Raw genomic sequence first — 15681 nt, 5'->3', positions numbered from 1 at the left:
ACTTTTTTAATCTGTTTCTAAAGAGGACGGTGTTGTTCCAGACCAGGAACAAATCATTCAGTACAGAAATGAGGATGTCCCAGTGACCTGGTGACCAGGTACAAGTTCCTTCTAGAAGCCTTGTAAAATTTGTGGCTCTAAATAGTAAATACAGCTAAGGTTTTAAGTAAGCATGATTATTTCAGGCAAGGTGACCCTTGGGAGTGAAATCTTTTGTCAGTCCATTTCCCAGCAGAAAGCCACTCACATTCAAAACACAACCCTCACAACCAATCATTGCCAGTCAGAAGAGAAACAAAGACTAATTAATTACATAAAGGCCAAATTATTTGCTCCTATTATAAGCATGACATTGGCAAGAATCCCAAATGCATCCAGCGGTAACTTCACCTAGTTTGTTGGATATTGCGGTTGCCTCTAGGGGAGCATGTTCCATTATTTTCAAGAGCTTCACCAATTGTTATTCTGAACACTCTCTTCCACACACATTTCAGCCACCTAAAACAGAACAAAGATGTCCTCTACTCTCTTTCCACCTTATATTGCTGAATTACAAAGACAATGTCTCTGAAACAGTTTTGAACAGAAAAATTACTACTCCTCATCTTCATTACTCTGACTCCCTATACAATTTATTAGCAGTATCAGTAATCTGCTTTTCTTAGAACTTCTGGCTATCTTTTTTTTTAAATTTTTTTTAATTCTAAATTCATCTGAATCCTTCTGTGTTATTGAAGAAATTCAGTGAGAGCTATTTCTATAAATTCCACTCCCACATAGTCTGCTAAGAAGGGCTTGTGCAATGAGTAATTTGCCCACATTAATGTGAAAAAATGCACTGAAAAACTGACTTGCATCCATGACAAAGGTTGTTATTCTCCTTCTTTTCCAAAAAGGGAAACAGAGGCAACTCCCTTATATTCTGATACAAAGAGTGAAAATCAGTAACATCCCCCATCTAGCACTTAGATTAAAGGTATGCTTAAGACTATTCTTGTTTAAACCAAAGGATGACTTGGGTGACAGGGTGTAGATCAGACTCAGTTTTACCCACCTATGCACAGCTCTGGCCTTTACTTTCCATCCAAAAGAGGAGTAATTCTGTCCACTGATGTTCCAATGGACAAAGCTGGGGCAAGCCTATCATTGGGCTGAGTTAATTGATCTAAGTAATTTCTAATGTGAAAGGAATGGATGGCTAAAGGGCAGTGTTAGGACAAGCCTGCTCCAGAGACTCTTTTTGGTGTGTTGCTCTTTATCCTATTTATGCTCTATATCTCTCAATTTCTCTTCATTCACTCAGGGCTTGTTGCAGATTGGCTTTTGTTAGATCAGGACCAGAAAAGTGCAACCTCAGTTTTACTACCCTGGTCCCCTGCTCACATCCAAGGGCTTTAGGATGTTCACCAAGTGTGGAGAATTTGTCTGGTCCCAACAGAAACAATTATGGAAGTGGCTGAACCTGGTAGTTCTCCTATTCAAATTATATCCAACTTTCTCAAGAGCCAAGAGTATTGCCACCACTGTCTAAGAAATTCCCTGAGCATTCCTAGGTGATTCCAAAAAAATCCACAATAAATGCAGATATGACACCAAGCTATATGTAAGCCTCCCTAGGCCAGACACGACCCTTGGAAAAAAAGTTCTCAGGAGAAAAAAGGAAATTGTAATACTCCTATAAAAATAATTGAATTTCAGATAGAATTATTGCTTTCTGACATTCTTTCAGAACTTATTGTATACAAATATTCCATATCAAGCTTAGTATCAATGATCCATCTCCTTCCTTCCTTCTTGTCTTCCATCAAACTCAAAACATCAGGAGAATTGACTCTTAAATGAATTCCTAGAATACATTTTGTTGCGGCGAGGGTGTATCTGGCCTGGGAATGGTCAGTGTCCGGCTAGCAGTGGGCAGGCCGACACCCTGCTGCAATCCAGTGCAAGCACCCCTTGGTGTCTGAGGGCCTCGGGCTGTGCTCGCACTACGAACCGGTCTCACCACCTGAGCGACTGCGAATGAAGGAGCTGGACTCTCAGTGGGGTTAAATCCGGTTTAATGAAGAAGTCAGGATGACCTCCAAGGAGTCCACAGGGAAATGAACCGAAGGGAGAACCCCAGGGAGAGACCAAAAAATGGGAATGACATGAGATTATAAAGCGGGTGGGTGTGCAAAGGAGGGATTTACATTAAACCAATCATGAAGGGTGGAGGGATAACTTCACATAATTGACATAAAGGGGAAACCAATACATACAAAGTAAAGGAGTGGCCCCAGGACCACAGCCAACCACAACCCCCAGAGAGGAGAAGATTCTGGAAAGTTAGGAGGAGTGGGGGTGATTGACTGGGCCCAGGGTGGAGAAAAAGTTCACTTATAAGGAGAAATGAGGGAGGAGAAATCACATAACTTAACTGACTGACAAAACCAGGGGCAGGGGTAACCATAGCAACAAAACTGTCAGGAGGGCTATGGCGGGAAAACTGGGGAGGGCAGAACCATTTTACATTGGAAAGGGGGGAACAATACATAAAATGGGGGAGCAATACAAAAAACTTAACAACACACTACAACATTTTGTGTCTTTTTTCAGCCCAGAGACTGTTTGATGGCATTCTGAACTCCGGGAAACAGTTCATTAGGCATGAAACAACTGACCGCTGCTTAGAGCGATAACACTTAACATCAAAACCTGACAATGACAAAAAGAGGAAAACCACAAAATTATATTAACTATCACAAAGATGTTCAGATATTTAGCCTCTGATCTGCTTGATAGCACTCTAGGAGAACTACAAGACACACATTAAAAAATATTCATCTCTTTTTCAACTATAGTTCCTCATTTGCATTTCTTCTGCCCTTCATGAGCATAGGGTCTTTTTTCAATCCTTCTTATTGCAATTTTATTTCACTTCATTCCTATTATATTTTGTTGGAGGCCTTGGGCTGCAATAGCCTGTATGCTACCGGTTTGTTATACCTGTTCATTAGCTATCATACCAAAATTATTTTTCTTCTTACACAGAGGTACTGGCTATAAGCACTTGATATTGGCAAATTTCTTTACAGTTCAATAACTGCAGCTAGGAAATTGGCTTTCTACTAAGCTAAAATTAATCATCATTGTTACAAAATTTGGAGTAGTGTCTACTGCCCAAGCAGAAACTATTGCACATTTTGCTTAGGATATAAAACTGCCTTCATCCCCATTACTGTTGCTAGCTTTACAAAACAAACAAGAGCTTATCTTTAATAAATAAATAACTGTTGTTATCTTATTGCTGTTATCTTATTTCTAGAGTCCCATACCTTCTAGGTGGTTTTCTCATGAACAGCTCTTCACAGCAGTGTTGTTCCTGCTTCTTTGTCAGGGCTCCTCCAAAGCTCTCCCTGAGTGGCCAACCCACCCCCTTTTATCCCAGTTATCATCATTAGCCACAGCTGCAGCCCAATTAAGGTCATCACAGCTGCAGCCCATTTAGAACAACTAGGATCAGGGCAAGGCCGCTTATACAATACATAGATTTTACTATGGCTCAAAGGCCACCTATATAATACTAAGATTCAATGGCCACCTATATTTCCCCCTTTTCTTTTAACAATTATACAATTACAATACATATAACCCATCATTACTCAAAAGCCATGTTCCTCCACAGCTCCTTGACTCAAAGGCCATGTTTCTTCACACCTCTTGGCTGTCTTAACCTCCACAGCTCTCAGCTGTCCTATCTTCCACAGCTCTTTAGGCTGCATGTCTCCATCGCATCAGGGTCACCACTTGTTTTTATCATATTTCTAGAATCCCATACCTTCTAGGTGGTTTTCTCATGAGCAGCTCTTCACAGCAGTGTTATTCCTGCTTCTTCATCAGGACTCCTCCAAGGCTCTCCCTGACCAGCCAGCCCACCCCCTTTTATCCCAGTTATCTTCATTAGCCACAGCTGCCACCCAATTAAGGTCATCACAGCTGCAGCCCATTTAGAACAACTAGGATCAGGGCAAGGCCACTTAGACAATACATAAATTTTACCGTGGCTCAAAGGCCACCTATACAATACATACTAAGATTTAATGGCCACCTATAAATAACAAAAAAACAAAAAAAAACAAAAAAAAAACAAAAAAAAAAAAAAAAAAAAAAACCAAAAAAAAAGAAAAAAAAGACAAATTAGGTTACAGAGAACTGGGAGCAAACTCCCTGGATGTTTTTGTACCACCTGTTTTCCCATTCCCCTTTTGGTCACAAAAGAGTGGTCCTACAAAGATGCCACCCCAAGCACTGACAGCACTGAGGGACTTGGTACTGCCCACCCGAATGTATGTCCCATCCATGGCCCTGTTAGGCACGGTGGGAAAGGTGACAGGACAAGGCTGATCCTCAGACACCCATGGTTTTGTAGTACACATTTCTCACTCCAGACCTACTCACGGCTTGAGAAATCATGAAATATGATCCAAAGTACACTCAAAGTGTCCATGCTAGAAAAAGGCTGGTAAGCAGGAAATCATGCTGACTTGCATCAAAAGATTGTGTTAGTTAGCTTTTTGTTCAAAAGAATGACATGTATGCCTTGAAATAACTACCATATATAACTACTGTTGATTTTTATTATCATATTTGTAAACTATGAGTCCCATTTTTACCGAAAATATAAGCTTTTGCTCAGGCTTCTTTCAAACTCTAACTAGATTTAATTTGAAATAATTTAGGAACTGGCAAGACATTATATTATAAATTCATTAATTAGCAAAAAATATGCTGCATACCTAAGTAAAAAACTTCTTCACACTGAACTAAAGTGATCTGCAGTAAAGTAATATGAGGAATATTTGCACTCTACCCTTGCAGAACAAGCTACAGAAGTCTGAAATGAAATTGGGTATGTAATTTTAAAAAACTGTTTCTGGAGACAGACAGTAATTAACCCTGAGCAGCAGCTTGATCTGTGTAAGATTTCAGCAAGCACATGCTGTTTACATTTTTTATAACATATATTTTTATTAGGCTCCTCTAAGTAAATGAGTTCAGATAAGTTACCATAATTCCAATTTTTGCTTCGAATGCATTTATTTCTAAAAATATTAGCTTAAGTTAAGATCCTTGATTCAAATCTAAACAATGTTTTAACCAGCTGGAAAGTAGCTTGAGAAAACAAGTCCAGTGGTCCTCATGGACCAGTTGCCTTTGTAGTAAAGAAGACCAAAATCATTGTGGGCATCAGGAAGAGAAGCAGCAGCAGCAGCAGCTCAAGAGAGGTGATCCTTCCCCCCTACTCATCAGAGACATATCTGCAGAGTTGGGTTCAGTCCTGGGCTCCCCAGTACATGAGAAATGTGTTCATACTGGAATAAATCCAGTTAAGAGCCACAAAGATGATAAAGGACCTGGAGTACCTGACATGGGAGGAGAGGACAAGGGAGCTGGGACTGTTTGGTCTGGATGAGACAAAGTTCTAATGAGGTCTTATCAACATGATTAAATGGGGGAAGGAAGAAGACAGAGCCAGACTCTTCTCAGTAGTGTCCACTGAAAGGGTAAGAGGCAGTGGGCACAAATTTAAATACAGATTTAAATACAAATTGAAATGTGAGAAACTTCCTGCAGTGAGAGTGATGAGCACTGGCACAGGTTGCCTAGAGAGGTTGTGGAGTCTCCATCCTGGGCGATACTCAAAGCCCAGCAGGACATGGCCTTGAGCAACTTGCTCTACATGGCCCTGCTTGGAGCAGTGGGGCTGGACCAGGCAATCTCCAGTCTCAGCCACTTTCTGATCCTGCCTGGAGCCTTTGACTCTCACACTCTTCCTAAGTGTTGGACCACTTGAGAACTAGGCTTTGAAATAAACACTATACCTGCATCTCCAAGATTTGTTTATGAGATGGTGAGTAACTCCAGGCTTGTACATCTAAATAGGAAGCTTTTTTAATCCAGACTCTGGATGCTTACCTCTCTCAATTATTGAAGATGAAAAGTGCATTTTAAGGGAGAGCATTGTTTTAATACTTCGGTCAATTTGCTCACTTAATAGTTTTGCAACACAGATCTATTTTTTTTTTTATGTTTGCAGCTACCATAATAAAGTAGTAATTAGCAGTAAGTAGTCCCTGATCAGCTCAGCGGGGTATGTGAGAAAAAGAGATGATTCAAAAAAAGTACATAAAAATGAAAACTCTATAAACAAATTTCAAATCGTCAGGGGTTAAACTTGGGCTCTATTAGGTTTTTTTAAAAAAATCCAGATGCCCTACAGGTTACTCTACTACTGCATCTTGGCATCTTAAAATGATCCATAATCGAAACACCTAAAATAATATTGTCAGAAAACTTTCATGGTTTAAAGGTTACCTGCACCAGATGATTAAATTGCAGTAGGCTGAAGACAGAAAAATCTTTTAATCATTTCCGTTTCTATTTTATTTTTCTCTGTGACAGTATCATCTATCTTTTCATGGCTGGCACACTGCAGCCTGCACCCAACACTCCTGGGGCCACGATCTCTGCTATCAGAGGGAAGAGGAGGAATCTCTGTCACAGTATTAATTACAGGTCTGCAGCTCTGTAACAAGACTGGGTGAGTTTAGTTAGACTGTACTTCCAGTCCACAATAATCAGCACTATTCCCTTATTCTCCCCAGAATCACAACTACCTTAAAAAACACCATCTCCAGAAGAAGATGGAAGATTTCTCGCTGGAAGATTTCCTCCACATTCACCACCCTCCTGCTCACTCTCTCCCGGTGTCTGAATTCTTTAAATCAATTTCCTTTTGCATATAATTTGCAGAGGGTATTTCTGAATTTTATATTTTGCCTTTTATATTGCATGCAATCCAGATTCTCATTCATTTACTGCCACTGTTAATTAACATAAGGTAAGAGATTTGTTGGTATTTTCCCTGACAGCAAACTCCCATACTCTGTCTTGCTTGTATGCTTTCACATTTTCCCTTTGCTAATATAACATTTTACTTATTCATTAATCTGTTCTGGGCTGCATTGTTCTGTATGAAGTCAGCTTCTGAAATAATCTTAATCATTCTCCAACACATGATTCTCCAATCATTTTTCACAACAGCCTCTTTACTTTCTATTCAGTAAAGAGAGCAAATGCAAAAAATTTTGCTGCTCAATATCAGCATTCAGACCATTTGTATAAATAATGAGATTTTAGGGTACAGCTCAGCCTCATGATAGCCCTTTAGTAAGCTCATTCCAGAATGAAATTTACTTAGAAGTGCAGCTACTTTTATGTCACTTATTTTAAATCTAGTTTAAGTGAATTACTTTGCCTCCACTTACACAGGTCAAAGGCTAAGACTGAAAATTTCAAAAAGAACACTGGTGAAAATTCTTTTAATGAACTAACCCACCAATGGGAATATCAAACTTCACTCGCATATGCGTTATCAATCAAGCCACTATTTGGCTAAGATGCTTGGCTGCTGCCGGAAGGAATAGACAAAGTCCTTTACTTTTGCTTTGCAAAACTACACCTTCATCAATATGTTAGCTTCAGGTATAGTTTATTGTTCCTGTTCTCTCAGATTTATTTCTTGAAGACAATTTTTTTTCCTAAAAGAAACGTTATTTGACAAATTTTGCTAGTTCTACTTTTCCACTTTGGCAGGAAAAACAGATACTTCCTAAGATACTTATTCCTTTCTGTATAACTATTTTTGAAATCTTTAGTGCCATACTTGAATATCTACCTTACTATGCTTGTACAAGATTTCAGAACTCAACAGGTCATGCATGACCTACTAATTCTATCCCTGTGCCACATGGAAGATGTACAGGCCATGCTGTATGCATCCTTCAATGTTAGCTCGTGGCCAACAAGGAAACACAACAAATGGAAATGAATAAAGCTGAAAAGAAAATGAACCAGTGCCAGAAATCTTATTACTGTCTATCTATATTATTGTCCCCTGAATATCATTTCTGTGGATATGGGGATATGATATTTAAGACAACTCACCATGAGAAAAAAGGCAAAATTCTATATGGAGTAGGTAGCAAAGGAGAGCTCAGTCATAAACCTTGTATTGCCATGCAGTTAATTTGTCAGGTGTGGCATCCTAGCTTGTTAGCCAGCCTCTCTTTTGTACAAAAGATTCCAAACAATTTCTTTGTCCATGCATAGAAAAATCTTTTCTAACTTAGTTTAACCATGTCACCTGCTCTAGTCAAGAACAAAAACTTCTTCATCACACAAAGAATAGATCTTTTTTTATTTTTATTAAAATGAGTAAAAGAAGTTCTCTCTTTCTAAAAGAATGATTGGTGTAAATGCCAGGGCGAATAAAGTTCTTATGCATCAAATGAACAACACTCAAAGCTGAGGAAATATTACAGAACACACCAGAGATAGCACTACAGAAAATCATAATTGGTGCAATTTTTTCACACCACTGACAGCATAAGTTAAACACTTGCAAAGCACAAAGTTGCATTAGTGCCACCAAAGCCAAATGAATTTGTGAGTGCTATACGCCGTTTGTCCGTCTTCCACTCCTGAGCTGTCAATGGAACATAATTGAGATCAAACTCTGCCTCTGTTTTCTGTAGGTTTAGAGTAGGTGGCAAAATCCCATGGTAACAGGACAGTGCAGTAAAAGCTGCTTCAATAGCTCCTGCAGCCCCCAAAAGATGTCCTGTTGCTCCTTTTGTTGAGGAAACTGCAATATTACGTGAGTGATCTTTAAAAAGTCTCTTGATTGCTTGATTCTCAGCAGCATCTCCTAGAGGTGTAGAAGTTGCATGTGCATTGACATATGTTACATCTTCAGGTTTGATCCCAGAATCCTTTATTGCTGCAGACATGCATCTAAGGAAAGGAAGACAACAGAATGCTGATTTGCCCAAAGTATTTCTGTCAAATGTACAAACCAAAAGAAAAAGCATAGGTTGTTTTAAAATGTTTATCAAGTGTGAAAATCTGCTTTAGCAGAGATATAAATGACAAGAGGTTAACTCCTCTAACTAAGCACATTAACATCTACATTAGGTGCCAGAGAAAGACAATAAAAATGAGGCCCACTATAAAATCAGACTTGCTGTTAAAAATTCCACAGCTAGAAAAAATACAAAGAAGAAAAAATATATGAAAATCAGTCTCTACATTAATGTATCAAACACCCTTTTCACTGTAAGATTTGAAAACATTTGAGAGAGAAATAACTACCGATATTATTACAAAAATTTAGAGATGCACTCCCCGACAAAAATACTGGAAAATGAAAGAAAACATCTGCAGCCATCCTCCACATGAGCTTCTTTTGCATGCTGTCCACAAATCCCTATATTTCATTTTATAATGAAATTTACTGAAAGTCACACTCTTCAATCCCTGGCATGGTATGTTTAGTTTGATTCCTGTTGACTTGTGGACTGTGACTACCTCTTTAAAACCTGTTTTTTTATAAAAACTGTGGAAGGATCAACACAGCTCCACACTGCAATTTCTCATAGATTTCCCTCAAAGAAGATTAATCAGGTACCTCTCCTTGCACATAACAACAAAGTACTTCTGAGCAAAAGACCACTGACTCTTTTGAAATTTATGAAGAAAAAGGAAATAAAAGGAAGCTCAAAAACAGATAGCACAGGCTTCTGAACAAATTTAAATGTCTCTACTACAGCCTTACACCTTTAGAAGCATCCTTCTTTAGGGTGGAGGCCACTGACACTCACTGTCACTAGATACTGAGCCAATATTCAGGCAAAAGAGATTACTGATAACTATGAGATAGATTAATTTAGTTAAATACATTATCTGCAATGAATTTATTCACTTAAGGAGATACCAGATTACTTGTGTAGGATATTCCTTATATCCACAATTCTGAGTCTGGCTTTGCCTCTCCTTTCCTGCTGGTTTATTCCAACATATGTATTGGCCTCCAACAGAAGCAGTTATTAGAAGGTAGCAAAAAATATATTCCTCTGAATTTTTTTTGATGTGGCAAATAAAATTCCTACAGGAAAGTAAGATAAGCACATACATTCCAGATTTAATCCATATACCACTGCAATAACAAATTACTGGCTTGAAGACAGTATTAAAATGAATTATCTCAAGGGTGGAAATGCTCAACATTTTGGAGACACCCAGATTAATTTTCAACTCTTCCTACTGTGAATTTAATTTATATGCTACTGCAATCACAAAATACACAAAAATTCTATTATAATATATTGCCATATCATCTCAAGGGTAAACAAGTCTGAAAATATGAGATAAGACACTCCTGATTACTCATCTCACACCTAAGTCTGCAGAACAATTAAATATGAATCAAAGAGCATCAATGGAAACACGGTATATTTACAGTTCTAGAAAAATCTGTTAACCTCATAAAGATGCAAACACAGCTTTACAATACCATGCAGAAGTTTGATCTATTTGTGAAGTGATATATTGAATTTTGGTACTAAATACTTACATACATTCAGAATAAGGCAAACTAAATCTTTACTAGAGATTCCAATGCCAGCAATAGCACTCAGCCTACATGAAGCTCTCCAACTTCCACATGTAATTTAGCTGACAATTTAATTAGGTCAATGATAATGATTAGATGAGTATCATCTACTTGTGAACTGGTTTTGATGAGATAAACATTGAGGAAGCTTTACCACCTCCTTAAACAGTACTAAAGTGTATTTCTGCTATGCTCCTTCACCAACACTCTTAGCTGCATCTGAATGAAATACTGAATATTCTAACAAACTAGATCTTCTAAGTGCTCTACAGCTTTCATCACCTGAGATTTCTTGCAACAAATAACATGCTTTTGCAGGGAGGTGGGGGTCTATCTTCTTGATGGAAAAAGAGTGAAGGAGAACCTGAAAAGATTCTGTCTCACCACAAACACCTTAAAAAGAGGTTTCCATTGAGACTTATTTACATGAACAGCTGTATGCACCAAATGAAAAATGTTTTCACACAGAGGAAGCTTTCATAACTCTATGGAAAAAGGTTGATTCTACTGAGAACTGGCCTTCATCCTCCTACTACCAAAAGAGAATCGGGGCACAATGTCACCTGAAGCTCTATCATTTTTCAGATTTTTAAGCTTTTGGAACATTAATTCAAGACTGAACTTCCCTTCTCTGTGGAAAAATTTACAATGACAGAAACAAATGTACCCACTACAATTAACATATGAAGTAGTTATTACAATCAACACACAGAATTCTTACCTGAATGCACCGTCTCCCTCGGGATTAGGTGCTGTTATGTGGCAAGCATCACCGGACAGTCCATAACCCAAAACTTCTGCATAGATCCTAGCACCTCTCTGCACAGCATGTCCATGCTCTTCCAAGACCAGCACAGCAGCGCCCTCTCCCATTACAAACCCCTCCCTCTGCGAATCAAAGGGTCGACACGCTGTTTTAGGGCTCGAGTTAAAACTCGTGCTGAGGGCCCGCGCTCTTGCGAATCCAGCCAAAGACAAAGGACTAATGCAAGCCTCAGTCCCTCCAGCCAGCATGACATCAGCATCACCAGCAGCAATGAATCTAAAGGAGTCTCCAACTGCGTGTGCGCCTGTGGTACAAGCGGTTGACACAGCGTGATTTGGCCCTTTCAGTTGGTATCTAATGCTGATATGGCCTGCTGCCATATTGACCAAAATCTTCGGGACAAAAAAAGGGCTGACCTTACTGTAACCCTTTGTTTTAAATATGGCAGCTGTGTCAGAAATTTCTTCCAGTGGGACCATTCCCATCCCAATTGCCACACCAGCCGTTAAGCGGTCCTGTTCAGACTGGGGAGACCAGCCAGAGTCCTTCATTGCAAGCTCTGCTGCACTGATGGCCATCACGGTGGCAGAACTCATGGATTTGATCTCTGACTTCGAAACAAAGCTTTCTTCACTGAACTCACCCTCCTTATTTCCCCTTGGCACACACGCAGCCACTCTACATGGGATGCCTGCATATTCTTCCCCATCCAGTGATATAATTCCACTGCCTCCTTCCAGAAGGTGCTTCCACACAAACTGAGTCCCCACACCGAGAGGGGACACTAAGCCAATACCTGTAACAACTACTTTCCTTCGACATGCAGGCAGTGACTTGCTGAAAGCCCTTCTGTGGTTTTGTAAATGTAGATTTAAACTCAGACTCCAGAGATGAAGATTTGCAATCTTTAACAGATCCCGTGAGCACTGTGAGAACATGGTGGCAATAATCAGGCACATTCCTGTAAGTGGAGCAGGGTGGAGGGGGTGGGGAAAGACAAACACAACAATAAAGCAGACAATGTGGAAAACATTCCAAGAACATTAAATTAATAACCTGATTTTTACTTGACAGCCTGTTTTCAACCCTGAAGAAATGGATATAGTTTCTGTGTCTGTAACGAGGAATAGTATGAGCTATGGCAGATAATGGCAAAGAAATGTTCACTTTTGGAATGCCTCTAGTGAGCTCCTCTAGCTTAAGCTGCTGATGAACATGACTTAGCACCACTGTGGACTGTGAAGCACTCTGGTTTTGTTGCAAAATTTTCCCTGGAGAAACCACCAGCTGACTGGAGGCAGAAACAATGAGCGTTAACAGCTTCACTCTCCTAAGGGAAAAAGTGTGTGTTCACCAGAAAGTGTGCGTCCCAAGCTGAGGATATCATCATCTCAAACTTCATGTCTGGCAGAACAGTCCAGAAACATCAAAGAGGAGTCAATAAACCTGTCCTGGTTCTGCTACTAATGTAATTACACATCTAGGACAAGACTCCCTCTCTTTCCACCTCTACCAACCCTTAATCAGCCTTGGGTTATGACACTGTCAGGGGACAGTATCTCCAATAGCTGGAGCATGATGTGGAACACAGCACACCCTCTCTTGAAGGCAACACCACCAGACCGCTCATCACAAGAGGCACAGCAAATGATCTCAGAAGGCCTCTGCTGAGAACAAGTACTTGAGGAAGGACTAGAGGACTATGCCAAGCAGTGATGGTGCTCTACTGTGCCGTAGTCCAGAGCCAGTCTGATTGCACACATCTGACTGCTGGAGCAGGGCAGAGGCTGCAGTACAGCTGTAACACCTACAACACAGGCTGCAACAGGTTGCCTGCTTTTTGCCTTGTCCAAAGAGCAACTTGGCATCCCCAGCTCTTTGGTAAAATGGAGAGAGCTGTATGAAGACCATAAGGGACTGCTGGGCACTCCTGCTAAAATATCCACACCTGTGGCAGCACAAGTGCACTGCAGCATTACTAAAAAATGTCATGAAACCACACCTCTCTCCATTTTACTAAAGGCCTGGGTTGGAAGGGACCTTAAAGATCATCCCATTCCAACAGTCCCTGCCATGGGCACAGACACCTTTCACTAGATCAGGCAGCAGACACCAGCATCCAGCTGGTCTATTTATAGGGAATAAAAATAGTAAAAAATCGCATATTATATTTTATACATATTTTATGCAATTATTACATTTAATTATTTAAAAACTATTTTTAAAGGAGCCTCTTTTAAATCCTGACCCAAATCTGCCATTTCAGTTTTTTACGCCACTTAGCGTAAAACCTGGACTTTATAAAAGAGGTAGTATGTGTGTATACATGTATAAAAATATATATATCATAATATATTATGCATTATATAATGCAAGTCACATATATAAATAGTATTGTATATATAATATACAATATAAAACACAACTGTAGTCATATTGTATGCATATTTATAGAGTATAATGTATTACATATATTCTGTAGATACACTAGATGATATATATTGTATACCATATACAATGTGTAAGATAATGTATTTTATACATATTATTATACATGCATAAATAATGTATAAGATAACACATTTTATCAATGTATATATATCCATATGCACATATAATATGACTGCAGAGCTCTGTAAGGCAGCTCGTCCCGCAGCCTTTACTGAAATGCCATCAGCCGGCGCCGAGCCGTCCGACCCAACACTGCCCGATACCTGCTGTGCGGGAAAACCAGGCGCAGGATAATTTCCCCCGGGAACAAGCACTAGCGAACACCCCCAGGTGTTTTAAGGGCAATGACTACTTTTGATGTGTAAACCAGGAGCCAACCCCCGGCTCCCCCACACCGCCCAGCGCCGCCATTGCCGGCCAGGCCCGCCCCGCTGGGGGCGCCGTCCCCCCCACGCCCGGCCTGGGCTAAAACCCCCGCCTCCCTCCGCCAGCCCTCAGCGGTACCTCCGCGGGCCGCGCTCCCCCCCGCCCGGCAATGGTTCGCTCTGCTTCCCTCTCCCGTTCCGACGGCGGCGAGGCCGCACCACTCTGGAGGCGAGGGGGGAAAGAAGGAGATGCGCGGGGACCCGCGGTCCACGGCGCTTCCTGCCGCCCGGCCCCGCCCCGCGGGCGCCGCTGTGGGCGGGCGGGCAGCGCGATCGTGTGAATTGTCCAGAAACCAGGAAAGGCAATGAAATTATTTCCTTTCCAAGCCACGTGTCTCAGTCACGCAGAGGAGGAGTTAAAAAAAACAAACAAACAAAACAAACAGACAAACAAAAAACCCCAAAAACCCCCAAAACAACAACAACAAAAAAAACACAACAAAACCCCCCTAAAATCCTTCAAACTCTGGTGGAGTAATAAGTCTGTCCTTATCCTGGACAGACTACCATGGCAGAGCATGTTTGTCAAACTCCCATCAACAGAGACATGAATTAGTTACAGTGTGAGGTTGCTTGTTATACCTCTATATAATTTCAGTAAACAGCAATAAGAAAACTGAAATGAACTTACCACCACACAAAAAAATAATGTTTATTAGCTGCAAACACAGCTACCTAAAAATACAAACTAGCAGGAAAAAGGAAAAAAAAGCCAAAAAGGACATGAACGTAATATTTAATAAATAATAAAATAAACATATGTGCACTTTTTTAAAATTAAGAGTCTGGTTTTAATTTAGAAATAAAATTCCTTGGGCATTTAATGTGTTAGCGATTTGTTGGAAGTTGGCGCTTGGTTTTCTAAGTTTTTCACGCTGCTTGCCTATGAGCACTTCCAAAGCATTGTTTACAAATGCCATACTGAGATGCATTGTGTATTTATATGCATGCATGTATAGCAATTTAGTAAATCTTTGTATTTCCTAAGGCAGCCAACATTGAAAGTCACATGCCTACATGAAACACATGGAAAGGAAATTAAAAGCTGAAGTAGCAGCCAAGGAATATGGCATCATTTTAAATTAAAATTTTATTACTTTGGTACCAGTTCCTGAGGGCTGAACTAGTAACACTTTAACTATGCTAGTAAGAATAATGAATGTAATCTCAGCAAAAGTGAAGTGCCCTGTGTTAAATCTCAGTCTTTGTGAGGGATATGTACCCCTATCTTAAAAAGTCATAGAAGCTGAGCAGTGACCTGTCACAGGCAGGCAGCAGAGCCGCAGTGTAATATCACCTACAAAATCAGAAGGCAGCTTGAATTTTAAAAACCTCTCTTGCTTGGAACTCTTTAAACCTGCATTCCTGGTAAAGCAAATCTCCACAGGCCTTTGTGCCCAAGGTTGCTCATCACAGCTCTTTCAGTAGCAGCACAAACCAGATACCTAGAAGAAGAAGGCCAGGGGGTTTTTTTTTGCCTCTCTGGGACGGACTGTGGGCAGTGCAGGGTAGATGTCACAGCGAGGGCGAGTCACTGCAGTGACATT

General features: G+C 40.2%; 1 protein-coding gene across 2 annotated transcripts; it reads right to left on the bottom strand.

Moving 5' to 3' along the window:
• Positions 1–8227: 8227 nt before the first annotated feature.
• On the bottom strand, positions 8228–14363 carry OXSM (3-oxoacyl-ACP synthase, mitochondrial). 2 transcript variants are annotated; one of them, XM_059476202.1, is made up of 3 exons: positions 14214–14363; positions 11214–12219; positions 8228–8835 (listed from the first exon to the last, which is right to left on the bottom strand). In XM_059476202.1, the coding sequence occupies exons 2-3, from the start codon at positions 12215–12217 to the stop codon at positions 8433–8435; spliced, it is 1407 nt and encodes a 468-aa protein (XP_059332185.1). In that variant the 5' UTR covers positions 12218–12219; positions 14214–14363; the 3' UTR covers positions 8228–8432. The 2 variants fall into 2 exon arrangements, with proteins under 2 accessions (XP_059332185.1, XP_059332193.1); XM_059476210.1 differs by lacking the exon at positions 14214–14363 and adding an exon at positions 13973–14068.
• Between the last annotated feature and the right edge of the window lie 1318 nt (positions 14364–15681).

This window comes from Ammospiza nelsoni, chromosome 1, assembly GCF_027579445.1.
Source record: "Ammospiza nelsoni isolate bAmmNel1 chromosome 1, bAmmNel1.pri, whole genome shotgun sequence".
In the NCBI taxonomy this organism is placed as follows: Eukaryota; Metazoa; Chordata; class Aves; order Passeriformes; family Passerellidae; genus Ammospiza; species Ammospiza nelsoni.
Note: the sequence above shows the minus strand (reverse complement) of the source record. Positions and strands in the feature narration are given on the sequence as shown.

What these genes read in the sequence shown, in the direction of transcription:
- OXSM (XM_059476202.1), bottom strand. Translation starts at nt 12,217, where the DNA reads ATGTGCCTGATTATTGCCACCATGTTCTCACAGTGCTCACGGGATCTG. An exon ending in GAGGGAGACGGTGCATTCAG is followed by an intron (nt 8,836 to 11,213) that starts GTAAGAATTCTG and finishes TCCTTTCCTTAG; the next exon opens with ATGCATGTCTGCAGCAATAA.